We start from the raw sequence: 22,129 nt of genomic DNA, 5'->3' as shown, positions 1-22,129 counted from the left end.
AGGCTTGGGAACTATCACTTTTCGGGAGGTGATTTTGGTTAGGTGTGAATATTTAAAAATGTAATCGGTTAATCTACCAAAAATGGAAAATAAATGAAAAGATGAAGTACAATACAATAATTTAATTTTTGTTTGAGAAACCCCAGTGAATTTGGCTTGCATGTTATTTGGCCCTGAACGTTGTTGATTTTACACCGTTTCCAAAGGGGCTTGAATTGGTTCAGTGCACCCATAATGGATAGGAACCTTATTAATATTTGTGAGGCTTGAAAAGATTGACAGACATTGCTGACTCCAGTGTTACAGCTTTCAAATCACGTAGCCAATAGGCGTATTTTTCCAATTTCAACGAAAAGTACAGAACGTGTCACAACGATTTTTAGCGCATACTTGGATCATTATAAGGGAAATAAACCCTGAAAGTTGCATGAAGATACGGTCTTCCAAACGGGAGTAATAAATTTCCAAAGATTTCGCCCGCCAACGTGCTCTCAAATTTGTATCCTTGTGGAGACACGCACACAATAGGGAACAAAACATTGTTAAGGTCTCCACAAGGCAATTTCTGTAGATGACAATGTCTCCACGAAATAGATATATGGATTTTACTCAAAAACAAGGAATTTCCAAGGTGGGTTGATCCGTCGCAAATGGAAGAGTTTTAGAAAAGGGATATTAAGTCCGATTTTCAGCCAAGGAAATTAATTGTGGTTAAAATAAGAGCATTTTGAAACTTCGAAAACTTTACTACACGAGAACAAAGAAATGTCTCCACACAAGGATACAAATTCGGAGTAAAATCAAGTGTTACGTAACCTTTAGATATCGCCCTTCGCAACCATGGCTGCAAGGGCTCAAACGGACCCAATGCACGTCACCCTGCCTAGCTGTATGGCAGCACAGATAGTCCCCGGGGGATCACTGTAAAGGTAAACAGTCACGTACAGGGAGGGAAAAGAAATTCTCTCCGTGTACGCATTAGGCTGGCCAGTCTATCTCGACAGTGCGTCAAAGGTCCCAAGACCATCGAGGAACACGAAGACGAAGACGAAGACCTGGGCCTAGTTCCTTGCTTTATGTACCGGGTAAGTCAGTGTTTGTTTATGCTATATTTCGCGGTTTCCTGTTTTTATTTGTTTTTATTTACATGTATTTGATGATGACCAAGCATAGGTTATGAAAACGCCAATTACAGGTATCATAATACACAAAAATACAAATTATTATTCAAATACATAATATTATTTTAAAAAAAATATGGGGGCATTATATAAATTATTCAAGACACCTTGTACACATAATACGATAAAGTGGCAATTTCTTCGGGAAACATTGAACAACATTGAGGAAACAGCAGCTTGCCGTGGGATTTTGGGATGTACGTAGTGGGGGAGGGGGGGGGGGCTGGTGTACGCTATCTGACTCTGCATAATGAAATGTACATGTACATACAAAAAAAATGGCCCACCCTAGCTAGCGGTGATATACAGACTAGTCCTCAGGCTTCTCGCTGAGAGCTATAGCTGCGTGCATTCATAACAATAAGCTATAACTTCAGGCCGGTGCAAGCAATGGGTACAAAAAAACTTTGGGCACAATGATTGTAAAGTGATGGTACCACTACTAAATATGAACTGACATAATTTCTGACCAATTAGCTCTCTTTTAATTTAAATAGGTGGCCCAGAACAAAGTTGGCCCTGTAATTCCTACCTGAATACCCAGGACCTTCCTACCTGAATATCCATTACGTAAAGTCACGAAGCCTCACGCAGAGAATGATTGGCTGCACGCACGACGACTTATAATAAAGATTCGGACTCGTTTACAAGGCCGTCTGTTGGCGTATTATCTGCCCTGGCTAGAGAAGATAGGACCCTGGATCCTGGATACTACCTGTTTGTGCTAAAACAAGTTAATTGTTTGCTGAGCTGAAGTTATCAACTATCTATAATCTGGTTGCCCCAAATGACGTCATAATGACGAAGACCTTGATTCAGCGCAGAGAAATTAGATCACTGACAATGCATTTTATTTCTTAAAGAATACAATTTAAAAGGGTATTTAACAAAATTACAATACACAGTTACAAAAATAAAAATAATTTAATGTAAACTAGGAATTTAATTAAGACACAAAATTTAGAACAGGACAAAAAAAGGGGGGGGGGGGAGAAAAAGAAGAAATACAGTATACAACTAGGCACCGGTAAAACAACAACATGAAGTATTTTAAAAATTATCCATAAATTTGCGAGCAGAATTTAGCGAGTTTTTCAGTTCTGTAATGTTGGTTGTGTTGAAGAGATGCGCCATTTTTAGGGTGTTGGGCTTATGAAAGTATAGGGCTTGAGATATTTGGCTCTTTCAGTGGCTGTCGATGGGCATTCAAACAAGTAATGAAATTCATCACCTAATTTGTCTTGTTGAGCACAGTACATAATCTCTACAATCCCTACTTATATTTTGGAACCTACCACTAACGACAGGCAGCCTGCGGTTACCACATCTGAATTTACATAAGCTAATACGCTCTCGTGCATCTTATTTCACCAAGTAATTTTCAAATCCAAGATCTTCTTTAAAAACTCTATAATTTACACATGGCTGTTTTGATGGATTTGGGCATTCAGAGTTTGTAAACCAATATCGGATGACATCAGATTGATAACATTTTTACCACGTCCTGTTGATAACAGGACAATTGTCCCAAAGGTTTGACATTCCTAAATTATCCAAGGTACACTTATTCTTCTTCATCCAGGGTGAACAATTATCGTAAAGGATAATGGATCACTGCGTTATTTCGCAATACTATTGCGTTATTTCGCAAAACATTTATTGCGTTATTTTGCAATACTATTGCGTTATTTCGCAATAGTATTGCGTTATTTCGCAAACTATTGCGTTATTTCGCAATAAAAATATTTTTTCACTTTTAAAATCTGGCACGAACGGGCTTCCGTACAAAGTCTTTCGGGGCGGACAATTTAAAAAAAAATAAACTTGAAGGGTTTATTTTCATTTACAAACAAATCTAAAATGACCGTCGATAAGAACTGTATTAAAACGTGATCCAAACGAGCCTGAATATAATATTATCTAAAATCCATCGAATGCATGGTAAATCTTCGCGTCGTTATTCATGATTTTCATCCTGTCTCACGCAAGTACGCGATTTAAAACAGACGTGATCCAACAAGCTAGGCGACATTGGAACGAAAATAGGTCGTTAGTAAAATTCGTTTTTACCTATACTTCCAACTGATTTCTCATCTATTCTGAGGCAATTGTGTCAGTGTTTTAATAACCAGATCTAATAAGTTAACCCTTCAAAATAGTTGATAAAATTATACACAAGTTGATATAGGTTTGCTTTCTGAATTTCATGATCTTTTTCTTCCTATCCTTTCATCTTGCCGTATCCCAATATTTTTTGACTCGCCAGCCGGGCTACTTAAGGAATATAGTTTGACTAGCCCACCGCTGTTTTGACTAGCATTTGGCTTGCGGCCTACCGCTAATTTCGAACCCTGAACTTTAACAATAAAATCAAGATATATAGAGTTCATGGTTTATGATCCTTCTTTTTGGGGGTCAGACTCTTTGAACTCTCTATGAATCACGTACCAAACAGAACTATGCACAGAGGCGCACGGCGCGGCTTGTGTACTGATCGTACTGATATGACTGTCCACTGGTCCGCAACCATTTTGACTGTTTACAGATTGGACACTGAATGGCAACTTATTTCTAAACAAAATGTCTACTTTTTCAGGACTTGGTGGGAATAATTCATAAGCTAACTCACTCTTCTTCATTTCAACACTTGCTGACAACATGTCTTCTAACCATTCCGATGCTGGAGTGGAGGCTAAATCGCCTTATCGTCGAGCACTTACTTCTATTCATCGAGAGAGTCATGACCCACGACCTGCCACTATCACCGGTAAGTCCCGTTGGATTGACAGAAAGGGTTGGGATTTGGGAGTACGTACATGATTGCGTTTCCTTTAACCCTAAAGGGGCCGGGTTATTTTGACCATCTCTCAGCCGGGGGGGGGCGGATTCGGCCCCCCCTAAGATCTCGGCCATCGAGTGACGAAAAATTTTGAAACTCGATACATGCATAGAGCAACTCTTCCTTGACATACACAAGAAATTTCATGACTATAGGTCAAAGGGTTTTGGAGTTATGGCTAATTAATTATTCATATGTACGAATGGCAATTCTGCTCTGTGTACACGACGTATATGCGAAAATTCAGTTTTCACGGCGCGTAGCGCCGGAAAATTTTTCGCTACGCGGCAACCCGTGGTCCGATTTTTACGTTTTGGTATCAAAAGATGCGCAAAGCTCGAGGCTAAAAAGTCATAACAGCTCGGGTCGCGAAAAAAATTTTTTAGAGGCTATCACGGAAAATGTTGAGGGGGGGGGGGCGGATTCCGCCCCCCCGGCCCTTTAGGGTTAAAAGCAAGTTAGGTTTCGGTTTTTTATCCACCCTGTATGTATGCTTCCGTGTCATGAACAAAGAACACTGGTAATAGCTGGATTCGAAGCTGCCACCGATGTATATACCGGCGTTCAATTACTTATCCAGCCATATACAGGGTGACCAAATAAAAGGTTTCCACAAACAAATGGATATGATCAAGCTACGAACATAATGATCATGATTATGGTTTTATCATAAACTAAGGCCAGTAGCAAAGCTTTCCATAATAACTGGATGCATTCCTCTGGTCAGCACTGAGCTCCATGCATTGTTTTAAAAATGATATAATTATGAACACAACCAGTCATGTGATATGTACGTTTATTGAACTTTATGTAAACATGAACAACTTTCATGATTCCACACCTTAAATGTATCTTCACCTCCCACATGTCCACTTGACCTCTCAGCACAAAGTCTTTATACAAGCGGTGGTGCATAATTTATCTTCCATGGTCCGTACGTCTCACCACCGTTTGAGGTTGATCTTGTTCACCTCGTGCTAAATATAGGCCTGCAAAACATTGAAGGTTGGCAGTAGGACTGCTGAAAAGTTTGTTCTTTAAATCCCCCCCCCCCCAAAAAAAAACCCAAACAACAACAACCAGTCACAAACAAACCCTGCAGTGACCTGGGTGGTCATTCCACAGCACGATTCAGTACGATTACGTTGTCCCCTAAACTTCATGACAGCGATTCCTGACAGCAATGAGTCCATGACTCTGTGGCCTGGGGCACCGTATGTACCATTTCTTTGATGTTTAAACTGTAACTTGCCTCCGGCAAAAGATCATCAGTTGATGGAAATCCTGTTTTTGTTCGTGTTTTCCTGAATAAGATAATGACTTTGTCTGGTTGTGTTCACGATGTTTGCCATGTTTTAGATACCATTTTCAAAACAATGGAACTCAGTCATGGATGACCAGTGGAGTGCATCCAAGATATCAGCGGAAAGCTAACTGCCCCTAGTTTATGATAAAACCATAATTATGGTAAATTGACCGCTTGCACATTTTCCCTTTGTTTGTGGGTTACCTTTCTTGGACACCCTGTACGTGTAATAGTCAATGTGATTCGTCATCGATCCCTCATCGACTTTGATTATACATCTTCCTTTTTTCAGGAGAGATTCCAAAGTGGGTGCACGGCTCGTTGCTGCGTAATGGTCCAGGGCTCTTCGAAGCTGGAGATCAGGAGGTCGGAAGCCTGTTTGATGGCTTTGCTCTTCTTCATCGATTTATCATCAAAGATGGCGAGGTCTCGTATCAAAGCAGGTAAATCCCAGTTCAGACATTAACTAAAACTTTTGTTTCTTCTACTACAGAAATCCATTTGAAGCTTACATTCTTAAATGATGCTAATTAAGACCCCGTGCGGTGACCGAGACTAGGTGGTGGTGGTGGTGGTGGTGGTGGTGGGGTGATTTACCCCTGTAGCTGGACGTATGCATATCTAAATTAATTGGTGACCAAGACAATCAATATACGGCGAATGAAGGGTGCATTCTGAACGTACTATGTTGCATCTGTTTATCAGCGTAAAGCCAGTAACATTCAACTCGTCAGGCCCTGAAGCTAATTTATTATAAGGCCTTTGGACTTAAATTTATGGAAAAATAATCCAACCACAAACAAATCCCCTCATCCACAAACATAAACCATCCAAACTCATAAAACATTATTTGTGCCGCAACCGTGACAAAATCCATCTCTTATCTGTTAACTGGTCCGACACATAAAGGTACCTTGAGTGTGACGCGTACCAGCTAGCTATGGCTGAGAAGCGCATCGTTTTGGCTGGTTTCGGCACAGCTGTCTACAGAGACCCCTGCAAGAGCTACTTCCGACACCTCTTCTCCTACTTCACCCAGCCACTCCACGATGCAAGCGATAACTGTAATGTGAACTGGTTGCACCTGGGCCAGGACCATTTCTACGCGGTGACGGAGTCCAATTTGATGTGCAAGGTAGACCCGCAGACTCTGAAAAGCACAAATAAGGTAAATCCCAGAATTTAGTATTTACTCATGGCAATGATTATTTTGGTTTCAAGCAACATTAACTTTCCCCCGAAGAAAAAAAATCTTTACTTCCTGAAAAAACTTACACCCTGTAGGTTGCTATCACTGATCACGTGGCTGTGAACACTGCCACTGCACACCCACACTATGGAGACGATGGCTATGTGTACAACATGGGAACCACCTTTGGGAGGAATGTCAAGTACAGTATCATCAAGACGCCTATGGCAAAAGAAGGTGGGTTCTTTGTCCTTTGATTGCAACTTGTATACGGCGTCAGCATAAAGCTAAAGCCAATTCGATTCACTTGCTCGCGTGCATGAGATGTCGAATTGGTTCATTGTGGATGGCACTGTAAACTGGCGTTTGTTCAGTGCTAGCAAGTGGGTGAAGTGACATGTAAAGCTTGCTTGCTGGCCAAGATAGCAGTCCTGGCGAGCTGGTACGGCTTGCATTACTGAAATGGGGGACAATATACTGTGAACTCCTCTCGTTTTGGGGGAAAAAATCCCCCGAATCGTCTTGCCAGCAGGCTGTGTGGTTCGAAGATGGTGGTTAGCAGGCTCGAACGCCTCGGTCGTAATTTGTTAGATGATTCGGCTTGCTCCCAAATTAGGCAGGCATATCGGTCTATACCCTCAGTGTGGGCCACATTATTGCTTTACTGGTACTATGCATGTATTTTTCTCGGATGCTTATAGGGGACGACGGTGAACCAATGGCAAAGTCGGAGGTAATCTGCGGCATACCCGCTTCGTCATCTCTCTACCCCAGCTACTACCACAGCTTCGGACTGACCAAAAACTACATAGTTCTCTTGGAGCAACCCTACGTGATCAATGTTCTCAAGTTTTTGACCTGCAAATTGCGGGAGGTGGCTCCGAGTACCAGTCTGGAGTTCTACCCAAAACAAAAGTACCGGATGCAAAGTTGTCAAAGAATTAATAATTTACATTGTTTGAACCTCGGTTTTTGGTTCTGTCTGTTCCCAGTGCAATTAATTAGAAGCCTGTCGAGTTCAGCCTAAGAAAAACGTCAAGGGTCAACATAAACTGATGTGATGCTTGAGCCGGAATGCTTGATGCATGAATAATATGATGCTTGAGCCGGAATTCAAAACCGAAGTCAAAGTTCGGATTGAGTCTCACACCTGCTTATGTGCATGTATACCTTCCACAATCATTCGTTTGGTCTGACCAACGCACACAACGCCCAAAGTACTAGCGCGAACCAGTGAACAACCCTCGAAGCTTTAGTCAGGGAATTTATGAAGAAAACGCATTGCATACTTCCGTGCACATCATTCCTTGACGTAAGAATTTCTGCAGGTTGGAGAGAAGGGTATTGTTCGGTGATGCGCAAAATTCCTTTAATATAATCGCTGAGCTTTGAGAAAGGGAGTGCTATAAGGAAAGATGCATGCATAGAACGATGCGTCAAGGATGCAGGGAATGATTTTAGCTTTAACCCGATATTTTTCTGCAATGCTTTTTTTCTGTAGGTCCCGTTTCTATCTTGTGCATCTCCACACGGGTGAGGTGGTGACCACCGAGTACCTCGCCGAGTCATTCTTTTGCTTCCACTTCATTAACTGCTATGAGGAAGATGGCCACGTGGTGGTGGATCTGTGCCGCCACGTCGATGCCAGCATTATTGAGTACGCCGGTCTGGAGGCTGCACGAAACATGGCCGCTTCGAAGGAAGAAGGCCTGCGAGTGGTGCGCTTTGTTCTGCCCTTGGACCTGAAAGTAAGACGATGAGGTTTCGATCAGTTTACAGAAAATGTCAAAAGTCTCTGAAGGGTCAGTTTTAGTCAAATCCTTCTTAAATGAAATAAAGACTGGACTGGTCCCCAATCAGCCTTGAAGAACTTAAGTCCTTCACAAATGTTGTTATCATTAGGCCTATTTTAGCGGAAACGGTTTGTATGGAGCGTTCGGTCAATAGTCAAGCAAGACATTGGTAAGCCCAGTAAAGCTAGCTGGATTTAGCCCACTGCAGAGAATTAAAATAGCACATTCCGACTCTCTTCACCAGCCAACCACCGGGCTGCGTCGCATTAAATACGTCCGACCGTCAGTCAGCCCGTTCTAGACACCGTGCTACTGCCATGCCGAACTCAATTCATTTAACTTAAAAATATCGACACGGCGATAGCACGACGTTTAAAACCATTTGGCTAGAAAAAAATGAGTTTGGCACGGCACCATCCTTTGGATGTACAGAACTGCCGCACTATTGTCGTTCCGAACGGCAGTGGCACGGCACTGTTCTAAACGCCGTGCTATTTCTGTGGTGAACTCAATTCAATTCAAACGAAGTTAGGGCAAACATTTTTTAGGAATGCGCATGCTCACAATATACACACTCCCTCGTCCGCATCACAGGGAGTGAAATTGCGCGATATTTTTGATGTCACTGAAAAATTCATTGAACTACTTGAACTGCCTTGACATGGCCATCTACTCCAGATGAATTAAGGTTCGACTGTTAAGTTCGGCATTTAGAGCAGTCTGCCGTGCTGTAGACAAGCTATTGCCACACTTATTTCAATTAAGTTCGTCGCGGCAGTAGCACAGCGTCTAGAATGGGCCTGAGTCAATCAGAACATCATGGTTCTTTGCAGAACCCAAATTTGGCCTATTTCGTAGAAGAAACACGTCATTCACTAACCTCATCCTTGCATTCATCCCACGTGCACAGCTTAAATTCTAGCTCAATTATCGTCGTTCATTTGAACAGATGTGACAAGTTGTTGATTTTGATATTTGCCAGAAGGATAATCTCAACCTGACCAAATAAGGTTCAGCGTCAGATTTAGTGTGGGAGAATGATATAGACATAGTAAGAGAATATGAAACACTTCTGTGTGTGCTTCTCTTATTACTAGAAAGGTACAGAAGACTTGGTCACCATTGCCGGCAGCCGAGCCACAGCTGAGCTGATTGGACCGGACAAAGTAATGTGCACGCATGAGGAGCTGTCAGATCAGGGTATGTTATCAAAATAACGAACAATTATGTGGCTGTCCAACTTATACGTCTTCACAAACATTGTTGAGCACGGAGGGGAAAGAATGGAAAGTTGTCACTCTTTTAACTCCTTATTCAACAGTAAGTTCATATTTAGAGGATTCCCCAAATTTGTTCTAGTAAGGAGTTCCTTGTTCTTTTGTTACACTCCTTGAGTGGAACTTTTTATATATCTTTGAATATCTTTGAATTATATATTAATTTCCCCTGTATATGTAATGTGTGCCTACGGTGATGTGATAAGCACTTGCACTTGAGGCTTTTATTATCCATGACAATAGCATACACCATAGCGGAATCGTAAAGTTTGTAATCGTACTATTGCAGAAATTGAGTTGCCGCAAATCAACTATGAGAAGCACAACGGCCGACCCTACCGATATATCTACGGCATACCGAAACACCTAAAACAGGTGAGATAGCCTATAGTAAACGCAAAGATAAAAAACAATAATTTCCAATATAATTTAGATGTCAAAAATTGTTCTTATTGCACGGAGTTTGCAAATTTGCGTTTATACTGCATGATAAGAGGCGGGCTCAAACGGCTTCATTTATATTATTTCCTGTATATCGGCAAGTCATTTTCCCTCTGTTTTTATTTTCCAGGTCGTAAAAATTGATACGAGGTCCAAAACTCACGTTTCGTGGGGTTCATTGTCTGGGAGCTACTACCCATCGGAGGCGGTGTTTGTTGCCAACCCTGACGGCAAGGAGGAGGATGATGGTAAATCAGAGTCATGGTTAGGCCTATGGCGTAATTGAAGGGAAAAAAAGTTAATTATACAGAAAAATTACGAAAATCAATGAGTGAATGAGAAGAATCATACGTACGCTTTTCATTCACTTATACATTTGGGAATCGATGCTAATGAGGGAAGGTATTACTGCATGCAAACAAAATGAGGGATAATTATGTTCCCGGCGGCTATTCACTTTCAAAGTTCAAAAGGAAGGGACGACAACCAGTAGAAGCGAGGGAAGGGAACATACCTTGTTGGTTCTCAAACGCTATTTGTCAAAGAGCAGGAAAATGTCATTATTTACACCGATTGCACGGGTACATATTGACGGACATGTTAAGTAATAACAAATCTTTCTGTTGGTCAGTGAATTTGTGTTGAACGTAACGGTTTTTTTGTAACGTCCATATTTTTTAGTAGGATATCTCATTTTATCTTCACCAGGCGTGGTGCTATCCCTCGTGTGTGATGTTACTCCGGGCAAGAACCCATTCCTTCTGGTCCTTGACGCCCGGACTCTTGAAGAGCTGGCCCGTGCTGAGGTGGAAGAAATACCTTACGGAATTCACGGATTGTTTGTCAATCAACTCGAATAATTGATTGCGGAGTATTATGACGTCTCGCGTGTCTTGCGGAATACTCTAGTTTGCTACCGGCAAATAGAGTTGGTCCAAAACTGTATTTGAATTGTTATTCCCTTATTTTGCAGCCAGTCCCGTGACAAACGTAGTAAAGTTGCCGCGGTGGTGGAGGTCTCTATATCAACAAGATGGATCCAATCCAGTCTTGGCAAAATTGGCAGCGCTACCCAGGAAATTCCGAGCATACCTCACGAGCGCGATGATGCATTAGGTGAATGTACAGCCCACGAGAGTCAGAATTTGGCTGTCAATATTGATTTGATTCTTGTCGATAGCTACCTCGCTAAGCTTGTCACGAACCGGCTGTATAAGGAAAGTAAAATCCCGTCCAGTCTTGGACCACTGACCAGGACTACCGGCAAAACAATGATCTATGCTAATTATAGGCCTACTCATGTAATCTTGCCGTCGTTCTCATGGGCGTCGCCAGGATTTTTTCTAGAGGAGGCAAAACATACTTTCCCCGAAAAATTCCTGTATTTCTCAACATATTCTCGATTTCTCAGTTTTAGAGGGGGGCAGTGACATCCCCCCCAACTCATTAAATTTACACCACTATGACTTCGCGCCTCTTTTCTTTTTCTTCTTTCTTTTTCTTCTTTTTTGTTTTTTGTTTTTTGTTTGGCTTTTCCGGGGTGGGGTGGGGGGGGGGGGGGGGGGGGCAAGCGCCCCCTTCCCCCCCCCCCCCCGCGACGCCCATGGTCGTTCTATCTTTGCCGTATATTTGCTACGATTATTGAGATTTATATAAAAAAATTGTAAGTGCCTTCAGTTTTGTTATACATGTAATAGTTTCTGTCCAACGTTTAATATTCATAGAATTATAACATTATATGTTATGTTCTTATACTAAATCCAATTGGCAGAACATATTTTAAGTATGCCTATATTTAAGGCCAAATAAAAAACAAACCCAGTTGATGGTCCCCGCCCGCATTCTTTTTTGAAGCCGCATCCTATTTTTTGGTAATTTAAAAAAAAAAAATGTCTCACCTCAAAAAGCTAACTTTTTTTCTTGTATTTCGCTTTAATAAAATACATAGGCCTAGAACTGTTTAACATGAATATTTTGACTCTACTTACTATTAGGATAGCTAACTAAAAGCTGGCGGTCACTTTGAACCGAACTTGGAAGCCATTTTGAATTTAAATACTAAATACGCTTAACATGTATTTTTTTTCTTATTTGGCCAAAGTTTTTTTTCCACTGAAGTTCAGTTTTTATTTTACTGAATAAGGTCATCTATATCAAATGCCTCATCAAAATTGTGTCCAATTACGAGTGATTTATATTTCATTCGCTTAATCATCTGAGCTTGATAACTTATTGCTCTCATAGTCTAGGCGATATTTCCAAAAAAGGCTCATTTAGGGCAAGAAGAGGCATTTTTTAGTAGAAGTTGGTGACATAGCTATTTGACCTAATTCGGGGGTGCTGAATCCGAAAATGATGGTTATAAAGCTGGATTTTTAGTTGAAATATGCCTAATTTGCATACATTTTTAATATCTGTCGTGTAACATATTGTTTTGCCTATATTTGGGTATATTTTTTGTTATTTTATTTTTTGAAAAGTTCATTTTGGTGATTATACCTACACTTCCTTACTTCAATAACATTTTCTAAAGCATATAAAGTGACTGAATGGTTATGAGGACATAGTATAATAACAATCCAAAATGGCTACTATTATGCCCTAAAATTGCGCGCATTTTACCTTGTCTCTAGATATCACAAATAGTCTCGCCAAACGTCAGTATTGATGAGCTTCAAATTCACAAAGTTACTTACTGGCACAGACACCTAACAAAAATAAATGGGCCATTTTGTCAAAAATTATAACATCTTGATATTTAACAACTTCAAGAAAATCCCCCAAAATATAAGATTATTGTTGCTTAAAATAATTGTGTCAACGTCAAAACGTTTCCTTACCAATAATTGTTTTGGAATTTCTTGGAACGTGTTCAAGTCTCTCGCGTTAGGCAACCCTTCAACTACTTTTAGCCCAATTTACGGACATACACCCCGTCCCCCCCCCCCCCTTCCGTTTTATATCACATTTGTTCACATGATTTTCCCATAAGGTTTTTAATAGGGAAACTGTACCAGTAAGTAACATGGTGAATTTGAAGTTCATCGATACTAAGATTTGGCAAACTACTTGTGATATCTGGAGATAGCCTTTTTGGGTTGTTACTATGTCCTCATAATCATTCAGTCACTTGCTTTAGAAAATGTTATTGAAGTCAGGAAGTGTAAGTAGAATCACCAAAATAAACTTTTCAAAAAATAAAATAATAAATAATATACCCATTATGGGAAAAATATAATACACGACAGGTATTAAAGATTTATGCAAATTAGGCATATTTCCGCTAAAAATCCAGCTTGGTAACCATCATTTTCGGATTCAGCAACACTAAATTAGGTAAAATAGATACGTTACCAACTTCTACTCGAAAACGTCTCTTCATGTAACAATTTTTGAAATATCGCCTATAGTCTATTGACTTATTGAACTTAGTCATTTTGAGACTTTTTCCAATTAGTGCAAATATTATATTTAATATAAACTGTAAGTGGTGGCAATTTTAAAGTTTGAAATGGCTGTTACAGTTTGAGTGTATTGTCAAGGAGGTTATCATTGTATTCAGGATAAAATGAAAAATAAATAAATAAAAAAAATCTATTGTCTCAAAAGTCGATTATTTTGTCAATTTACATGTATGTGTACATGTATGATAGATGTTTAAAATGGCTGCAATTGGAAATTCAAAATGGCAACCTTAGGGTGCACTGAACTAATTCAAGCGAGAATTTCTACGCCAGCTGATTAGCATAAAAAGTGCCCCCACAATTTCTTTTGAAAACGGAGACCGTTTGGCTTTAAAAACGGTGGAATTGTTTAAATATACCCAAGGATCAACTCCCTGGTTTTGGGGCTTCCATCTGAGGGCAGGCTTGATAAAATCACGGATGAAAAAATTGGTCCTATTTGCCTGTGAAAGTGGAAGGGTGCCACTCTTAAAATGGCTACATGCAGGCTCGGGATCTATCACTTTTCGGGAGGTGATTTTATTTGGGTGTGAATATTTAAAAATGTAATTGGCTAATGTACGTAAAATTGAAAAGAAATGAAAAGATGAAAGACAAGACAATAATTTAATTTTTGTTTCAGAAACCCCAGTGATGTTGGCTTGCATGTTACTTGGCCCTGAACTTTGTTGATTTTACACTGTTTTCAATGGGGCTTGAATTAGTACAGTGGACCCCTTAGGGGCGCTGGAAAGAATGGACCAAGCGATTTTTTGGGACTTGTTGAGGTGTCCATAGGTGATCCTGAAAGTTTCAAAGAATACCTGAAATGCATATGGGCTCCTGCAAGCCACTTTAGGAATATGCCCCCTTTTTATGAAAAAAAGTGTGACACACCCCCATGGGGGAACTTTTATGATTTGACATGTAAACATTCTGTCCACCCGGTTTACTATTTACAAAATGGAAACAAAAACCCCAAAACACCAAAACAAATTGTCCTTCCTTCCCTTCTTTTTTAGTATCTTGGCCTACGTCCAACTAACTGCTGGTCTTTATGATAATTAGCTCAGCGCCTTCTGCATTTATGCATCATCATACATTTCGAAGGCAATTTAGTGAATCATTTTGTGTTGGTTAAGACAATTATATTAATAGCGTAATTAGCAAATACCTTCTTCTTTTTTAAAAGATTTGTTTGAATACTAACTTTTTGTATAATCAGGCCGAAAAAGGTACAGAGTCAACACAAAGAATTTGGAATTCAAAGGGCCAAAGAATTCAAGTTAAAATGAAACGGCCGTCAACTGCAAAAACAAAAAGCCACGTGCAAAACAACCCGCGCTTTTATACCTGGAAAGAAGAACGAAGGAGAGCTGTGAGAGTGTCTAAGCAAAGTTAGGACTTCAGCGAAAGAACTACAAGCTGTAAACTGGTAAAGGTACGTAGACTGAGTTGTGGAATGTCCTGGCCGTTTGGTAATTTCTTGAGGAGTCCGTGTTTATATTGTTGATATAAAACAGATCATTAAAACTCTCAAACATCCCATGGATCCAGATCTTAAAATCGCGGCGTATACAGTGCAGACCGACATCCTGGGCTAGTGGTTGACCCTGTCTTGTTCCGTTGCTCATGCGTAAGCTTGTACTACTTGTACTACTAGGGTGAGCATATTTAATGGCAGGGACGCGTAGCCATGCCTGCATCGTTGTGACCAGGAATCGGACCTTTTCATGTGTAATAAACAGCTCATTTACACATGCAAATATTTGAGTAAAACCAGTCAAATGTCAATCTCGAGCATGTCGAGGAAAAAGTAGACCTGCGGCAGATATACTTATTTATTTATAATAATTTATATTTTTGTTGGGGGGGGGGGGGGTTTCGGGTCGTCTGCCCCCCCCCCCCCCGGATGGCACCCCCCTGCATACAGGACTGATATGGGAGGAATTGTGATGCGCCTTGTAATGACAATCCCCACGTCTTGGGTAATCCGGTGGGGGGGGGGGACAATTGACAGGAGCATACTAATCAGTAATAGGCCCTATGTCCAGATTTTTTTGGAATTGGGGGGGGGGGGGGGGTTGAAGGGATGGTTAGCACACTGGCACCTCCCAAAAGTCCTAATTATTCACCCCCCATTACCGGTATGATACTAAATGCTATTGATCCTAATAAACTTGGTTTAAAATGCAGTAGCTAGCATTGTAGATTTCAAAATGTTATGGCTGGATGCCCCGCCCCCCACCCCCTTGCTAGACATGACTCCACCCCCTCATTTCATATCACCCCATCATCTATGCTATAGATTCGTATCCTAAAGGGTGAATTTTTTTTTATCAAAGTGTGATTTTGATTGCAATCTACTACTACTATAGTATAAACTACTGGAAACCTCCCCCCCCCCCACGTCTCCGAGCCTGCCGGTGTAAAATATATTGGTTAGGGGCGTTAACACGGATGTTTTAAAATGGGACAAAGAAGTAAAGGAATCAAAATAAAATCAATAGACTCCTCAAAGTATGTATATAAAAAATATCTATCCTTAAACAAAATCATTTTTTTCGCATCAAACACTCCCAACTAGATCAAAATATGAATTTTAAAAAAATCAAGAAGGAATTTGCCAAGGATAAGAAAAAAATAAACAATCGGATAAATTTTTTTAGGAGTGTAACCGGTGAAATATTTTAAGCATATTTCAATTATATCTTTTTGGCACCCTTTGGTTTTTTCCCATTTCTACTGAAAGTTTCATAAATATTTTATATCCCAATAGTCGGTACGTAGGATTGCTCTTTCACAAGTTTTGGATTGTTTTCATGTTCACACATTTTCCAAGTATTGAAATTATTATTATCTTCATTGATTTATGTAATGTACATGTTATACTGAGAGAAAATCTGTCCTTTGGCCCTGGGTGGGTCAGCCACATGTTCCAAGTTTCTGGAAAAGTAATCAACTCCAGGCAGGAGGCCTGACTACATGTACCTCATTATTATTCATTAGACTCTAGCTTTTCTACACATGTTACCTTGTTTTATCACCTCTTTAGCAATGAGTGTTTATTCATAATCCCTATGTGGTCTGCCCAGGAATGTGAGGCACTGGCCAACATCCTGTGGTGTGATTAGCTTTGCTTGATTCTGTCTTGTGTTAGCCACCGACAAGAGAACACCATGTTGTAAAGTCTTGTGATTTGAAGAAAATTTTACAGCGCTGGCTTCGCTTTGCTGCCATGCGGCCACTGAGAAATAAAAGCAGTAATATTTCCATCTCTAAACTTGAAGAGCCTGTTCCCCTGGTCACAGGAGAGTAAGAGAAAAACTAAAGTATACAAAAATGGATCAACAGGAAAAAACATAAACCAAGGGAAAAAAAGTTAGAAACTCACACAGTAGAGTGGGGAGTAGTGTAGCGAGACATTTTTCATTGGGGGTGGTGGGTTTCCAAATTGTGTCCCCCTGGATGGGCAGGATTGCTATGCTGATGGTTTAAACCACATCCGCATGCAGTGCACCACGCACAAGCGGGCCATGTGCCAAGAGCACATTCAGTGCATTGTATGATCAGATGAATGGCTAGCCCACACTATCCCCTCCCCCATGCAACTGGAAGGGGAGGGGGTATTAGTCAACCCAAAAAGTGGTAATTTTTATCTATACACAAAAAGTACTATGTTGCATTTACGACAGTAAGATGCTTATTCTAACAAAGGATTAAAGTTTGCACTTGTGACACATGTGTCATATTATGGTAGCTTTGATACATTGTGAGGCAACCAAGTTAAAAGAGCCAGTTGACAACACAGAAAAAAGAATTCCTGGGTTAGGCTAAAAAATAAATAAATATTCGGTCTCTGGTCAGACCAAAGTTCCGGAATTGACGCGGGGACGCGGCTTTTTTTTTTTCTTCAAGCTTGGATTGTACAGACAAGGGGGGTACTATTTTGCTTTTTTGGTGTCCTCATGTACATTGGTGTCCTCCATAATTTGCCTTGGTGCTCTCGATCATTTGCCTTGGTGCAATTTCCCATTCCTTGGTGCTCTTTGGTAAAAAAAAAATGAGGAGGTGCGGCAATAGAGGGCGCTGTTGGAGCTACCGCGGAACATTTTGGAAAAAAAAAAGATTGACGCGCATGATTAAAATCGACACGCGCGCTGACCAGAGACTGACTTATTTTTTTGTGTGGCCTTAATAGGTATTTTTTTTACAACCAACCCCCACCTGCCATCCACAGTATAAGTACCGGCTTATGCACCTTTCCATCCAAACCCATCAAAAAAATTTTTTTATAATTCAAGACTGAACAATATCGGTTTTGTTGCTTTTCTTATTTCAGACTGAAAACGACCAGCATCATGCCCAGAGGTAGCACGTACGCTGACAATTCTTACAACCGGAGCCTGGGGAGAGTCGGAGCAGCCATGGGGAGCATGCCTGCATCTTCATCCTCAAGATCATCAAGTGGTGGCGGTGGTTACTCTGCATCAGGAAGCCATTGCTACGTCGATAACTCCTTCAACAGAAGTGTCGGCAGGGTTGGTATGCAACTGGGTAGCATGCCTGTGTCTCGATTATCTTCCTCATCGTCTGAAAGTAGCGGCTACTCCTCTACTGGAAGCCCGGGGACCTACGTTGACAATGCTTTCAACCGAAGTGTTGGTCGAGTAGGCATGCCTCTAGGAAGCATGTCTGTGTCCAAGTCGCCTTCATCAAGAGCTTCATCCGCCAGTAGCACTAGCAGCGTTAGCACTTATGTAGCTGGAGAGGTGAAAGTCTACAAAGACAATGCCTTCAACAGACGCTTGGGTCGTGTTGGTGAGCAACTGGGATCAATGCCCAACAGTAGAGACAGCACAGCATCAGTTTCCGCAGAGAAGGTCTATGTGGACAACTCGGTGAATAGACAGCTGGGCAGAGTTGGCCTGAAGCTTGGAAGCATGCCGGTGTCCAGGACAGGAAGCACAAACAGCCGGAAGCAAACTCAGCCTACTCATGCAATGAAAAAGATGTACGATCAACTTCTAAAGCCCGTAAGTAGTTGCCAGGTTAAACCAAGGGTGAAGAAACCAAGGCGTCTGCAAAACTGCCTAGGAAATTAAGCTCCTGAGAAAGACAAATACTTGGCTGGTTGTAAGAAAAGCATGGGACAAATAGTCGAGTAGTAATACAAATAATTATATTTAAAATTTTGAATGGAAAATCAAATCCACATGTCAGTCTTACATATTGGACGGATTTCAATACAGGCCATTAGCAAAAAAAGGGTAAAGGCTGGAGTAAAAGCATCATTATGTGTCTCCCAATCATTCACCCACCACTCATCCCGTAGTAACAATTAACATGTTTGTTTAAGTTTGAAGTTACAACAGCCTTTATTTTTCACAACTTTTTAAAACTTGTCCTTATTACAAGATGTAAACCTTTTGACATTTCATTTCACAGGAAGTAGATGACGTTGGGGACTTGCCAACAGACATACCCCACACAGAGAGGGACTACATGTGCAACACTGTGTTCAGTCTCATCAGGCGTATGAACCAGGCTCTGAAATGGAAGGAATCCAACCAAGGTAAGCAGCCTCGCACAGCACTTAAGACCTTCAAGTACGATGGGCCAGTCGTCACGTTTGAGGAGATAGATATCCTGGAGAAGATCGGGCATGGGGGCTTCGGAGACGTCCACTTTGGCAAATACAAAGGCACTGTGGTTGCCGTCAAGAAGCTGCGGGTCCAACGCGTTTCACAGCGGCGACTGCGGCAGTTTCAAGAGGAAGTGGAGATTCTGTGTCGTTTAGACCATCCCCACATTGTCAGATTCATTGGCGCCAGCATCGTCACACCCAACCTGGCCATTCTGTTAGAGTACATGCAGAAGAGTCTTTACGAGGCTCTCCATGTCGAAGAGCAAGTCCATACTCCTAAGGAGCAGCGTCAGATCCTGCAACACATGGCTGATGGCTTGGCTTATCTGCATGGGAAGTGGGTGGCCCACTGTGATATGAAGTCCACTAATATTCTCCTGGATAGCACGGATGATGGCATTGTGGCCAAAATATCTGACTTTGGACTTAGTTTGATGAAAATTGAAACCGAAACATCGCAGTCCACAGCCAAAGTCCAAGGGGTTGGTACACCTAAGTACTCTGCACCGGAGGTACTGGCAGGGGAGGAGCTTGGTCTACCAGCCATGTGCAAGGCTGATGTCTACTCCATGTCTGTGGTGGCTTGGGAAGTCATCTGCCAAGAGGTGCCTTTCAGTGGTCTGAACATACATCAGCTGATGCGCCGTGTATGCAGTGGGGATGTCAACTTGAAGTTTCCTGAGGATGTCCAGGTTGGAGACGGTCTGAAGGATCTGCTGAAGAGGTGCTGGAGCCGTGATGCCAACAAGCGACCATCTGCACAAGCATTCAAGGATCGCTTGGCAAGGCTTGAAAGTATCCTGTAGACGGTAGCCAGCAATATGCATGCATTCAGACCCCCGTGGGTCATTTCATGAAGCTCTATATATTATTTCTTAAGTTACGTATCTTAAAATATGTTGACGTAGATAGTTAAGTAGACTAGAAAATTTACTTACTTCGCTTAGGGAGATATTGAATATTTATGTATTATTTACAGGGCCAGTTTCCGTCCAAAGCATGTTTTCTTATAGACCTGTAAATGGTTATCATGTATCAACGCCATCTTGGCCATTGGTAAAATTGATGTTCAACACAGTGCTAGAGAGTGAGTTTTATGGCACTTAGCGAATGAGCTGATGCGCCGTGATTGCACTCGTGTTTGCCAGTGCTGCACTTGCGGCGCTTCAATTTTGGACCTCAGTTGTCGATAGCGGATGCCTTGTTCTATGTTTGGATCCTGTTACAAGGACAGTTTATGTTTTATGTTCATGGGATATTGGGCCTAGCCTGACACTATTTACAGACCTGCCAAGAGTGGGAAGGGGAAGGGATGACCCCCAGTGGAAAATGTAGGGCCTCCAGTGGAAAATATAAGTCCCCCATCGTTGCTTTCAGTCAACGCAACAGACATTTGGTCTTTTTGACGCGAAGCCTGTTTTATCACATACAAATTCACCGGACAAAAGCCACAGATCTGGAGATTTGGTAAATAAATTCACAATACATGTTTGAGTAAGAAAGGAAAGGTGATTAACTTGAAGACCTCAATGTTCTTTTGTAAATAACTTACTGTTTGATGCAACTTCATTTCTTGGTTTTCATTTTAATCGTCCACCATTTTGTTTTGTGATTTTGAGAAAATTCTGAATATTCAATGGCTATTTACTTTTCACAAAATACATATTGCATTCCTTCTAACATGTCACTCTTTGTAGAACCAGTCAAAGCTATATGACATAGAGTAGATGGGATGTAAATTATGATGAGTTTCTTGAAATTCAGTCCATACTAAGAACAATTTAGGTAAGCCTGCTGTCGAAGTCTCGATTACGTCCTTTTAGTCGGACTGCCATGATAAGCAATAAGGAAAGGACCGTACTGTATTATATCACCAGATTATAAAGCATATCTGGAAGACTAAATCAAGAGGAAAGGCTCATCTTTTTGTATTTCAAATAACACACATTTTGATAAAATGTTTCTTTAGGTTGAGCGCTTGCCTTTTTTGCAACTCATTTTAATTAAATAAATTGTTTTTTTCCAATGAGTTATGTTTCGAGTTACAGACACTTGTTATGGCAGACTAGATGTGATGATGTTTACTTGACAAATTGTGGAAAGATGTTTTGATTACTTGTACTTTTGTTACATTTTGGGGCCATAAAAGCTTATTTAATTTGTTCTTTAACTGAAAATGTTATTCAGTGAGACGTTAGTCACAAGTTTGGCACTTGCACTTTGTTTTTTTTAACCAAGTTTATTAATAATCACTACATATTCCTTATAGGCCTAGGCTACTGCACATTTGAAATTATAGTTATCATGAAAATCAAGTACATGTGCATTATGTATTAAGATAAAAAGACTATCTATTTTTTAAAAACTTTTACATGCATGAACATGTAGACCAGAAGCTTAGTTTAGATTATTCAATCCTTAATTATTTGAGTTAAACCAGATCATATATTCTGTATTAAAAGCATTAGTCATTGTACATCCAGGTTATAGTATCAGGCATGCAACTTTTCCTCGGATCAGCTGATTTCCTCTTTTTTTACTTCCCATGTGTGCCATTGAAAATAGAAAAACACTGTACAAAGTCTGGGAAAAATTTGAATTTCCTCTTTTTTTGTGATTTCCCAGTTGAATGCCTGTAGTATACATTCATTTAGTGTTGCACACAGGAACATATTACTTTCGAGTCATTTTCAAGAACGATTCTGATCGATATTTGAGCGTATATATTGGTTCATTTAGTTTTGCCATGTAGACCTTGTTTCCTGAAAATTAACATGTATCAAACATATTAAAGTCTAAAATATATAGTATTGGAGTACAAGTTTACGGATGAGTAAGTATGTATGCTATTTTTATAAACATTTGAAAAGCATTTTAGGCCTAGGTTTTGAAGTTAATTGTGTTCAAGTTTGTTTAACTTTTGGGGGCATTTGGGGTCATTCTTTCTTTAACACACTTGATGTCTTTCAAAATCTGCCATTGTGCAGGACAAGCAAATACATTGTGCATAATA

The 22,129-nt window shown here is 40.6% G+C and overlaps 2 protein-coding genes across 2 annotated transcripts; both read left to right on the top strand.

Moving 5' to 3' along the window:
• Positions 1–886: 886 nt before the first annotated feature.
• LOC119721277 (beta,beta-carotene 15,15'-dioxygenase-like) lies at positions 887–11,486 on the top strand. Its single transcript, XM_038191270.1, has 11 exons — positions 887–1,085; positions 3,778–3,948; positions 5,619–5,769; positions 6,236–6,494; positions 6,611–6,752; positions 7,217–7,430; positions 8,017–8,263; positions 9,406–9,508; positions 9,875–9,960; positions 10,157–10,274; positions 10,735–11,486. Exons 2-11 carry the CDS (start codon positions 3,840–3,842, stop codon positions 10,884–10,886), a joined length of 1,581 nt encoding a protein of 526 aa, XP_038047198.1. The 5' UTR covers positions 887–1,085; positions 3,778–3,839; the 3' UTR covers positions 10,887–11,486.
• Positions 11,487–14,784: 3,298 nt separating this feature from the next.
• Positions 14,785–20,119, top strand: LOC119721275 (dual specificity protein kinase shkE-like). Its single transcript, XM_038191269.1, has 3 exons — positions 14,785–14,910; positions 17,812–18,505; positions 18,918–20,119. The coding sequence occupies exons 2-3, from the start codon at positions 17,831–17,833 to the stop codon at positions 19,920–19,922; spliced, it is 1,680 nt and encodes a 559-aa protein (XP_038047197.1). The 5' UTR covers positions 14,785–14,910; positions 17,812–17,830; the 3' UTR covers positions 19,923–20,119.
• Positions 20,120–22,129: the final 2,010 nt, after the last annotated feature.

The sequence above is a fragment of the Patiria miniata genome, unplaced genomic scaffold (genome assembly GCF_015706575.1).
Source record: "Patiria miniata isolate m_02_andy unplaced genomic scaffold, ASM1570657v1 HiC_scaffold_13, whole genome shotgun sequence".
Lineage (NCBI taxonomy): Eukaryota > Metazoa > Echinodermata > Asteroidea > Valvatida > Asterinidae > Patiria > Patiria miniata.
The sequence above is the reverse complement of the archived record's forward strand: the minus strand, read 5'-3'. Positions and strand labels throughout refer to the sequence as shown.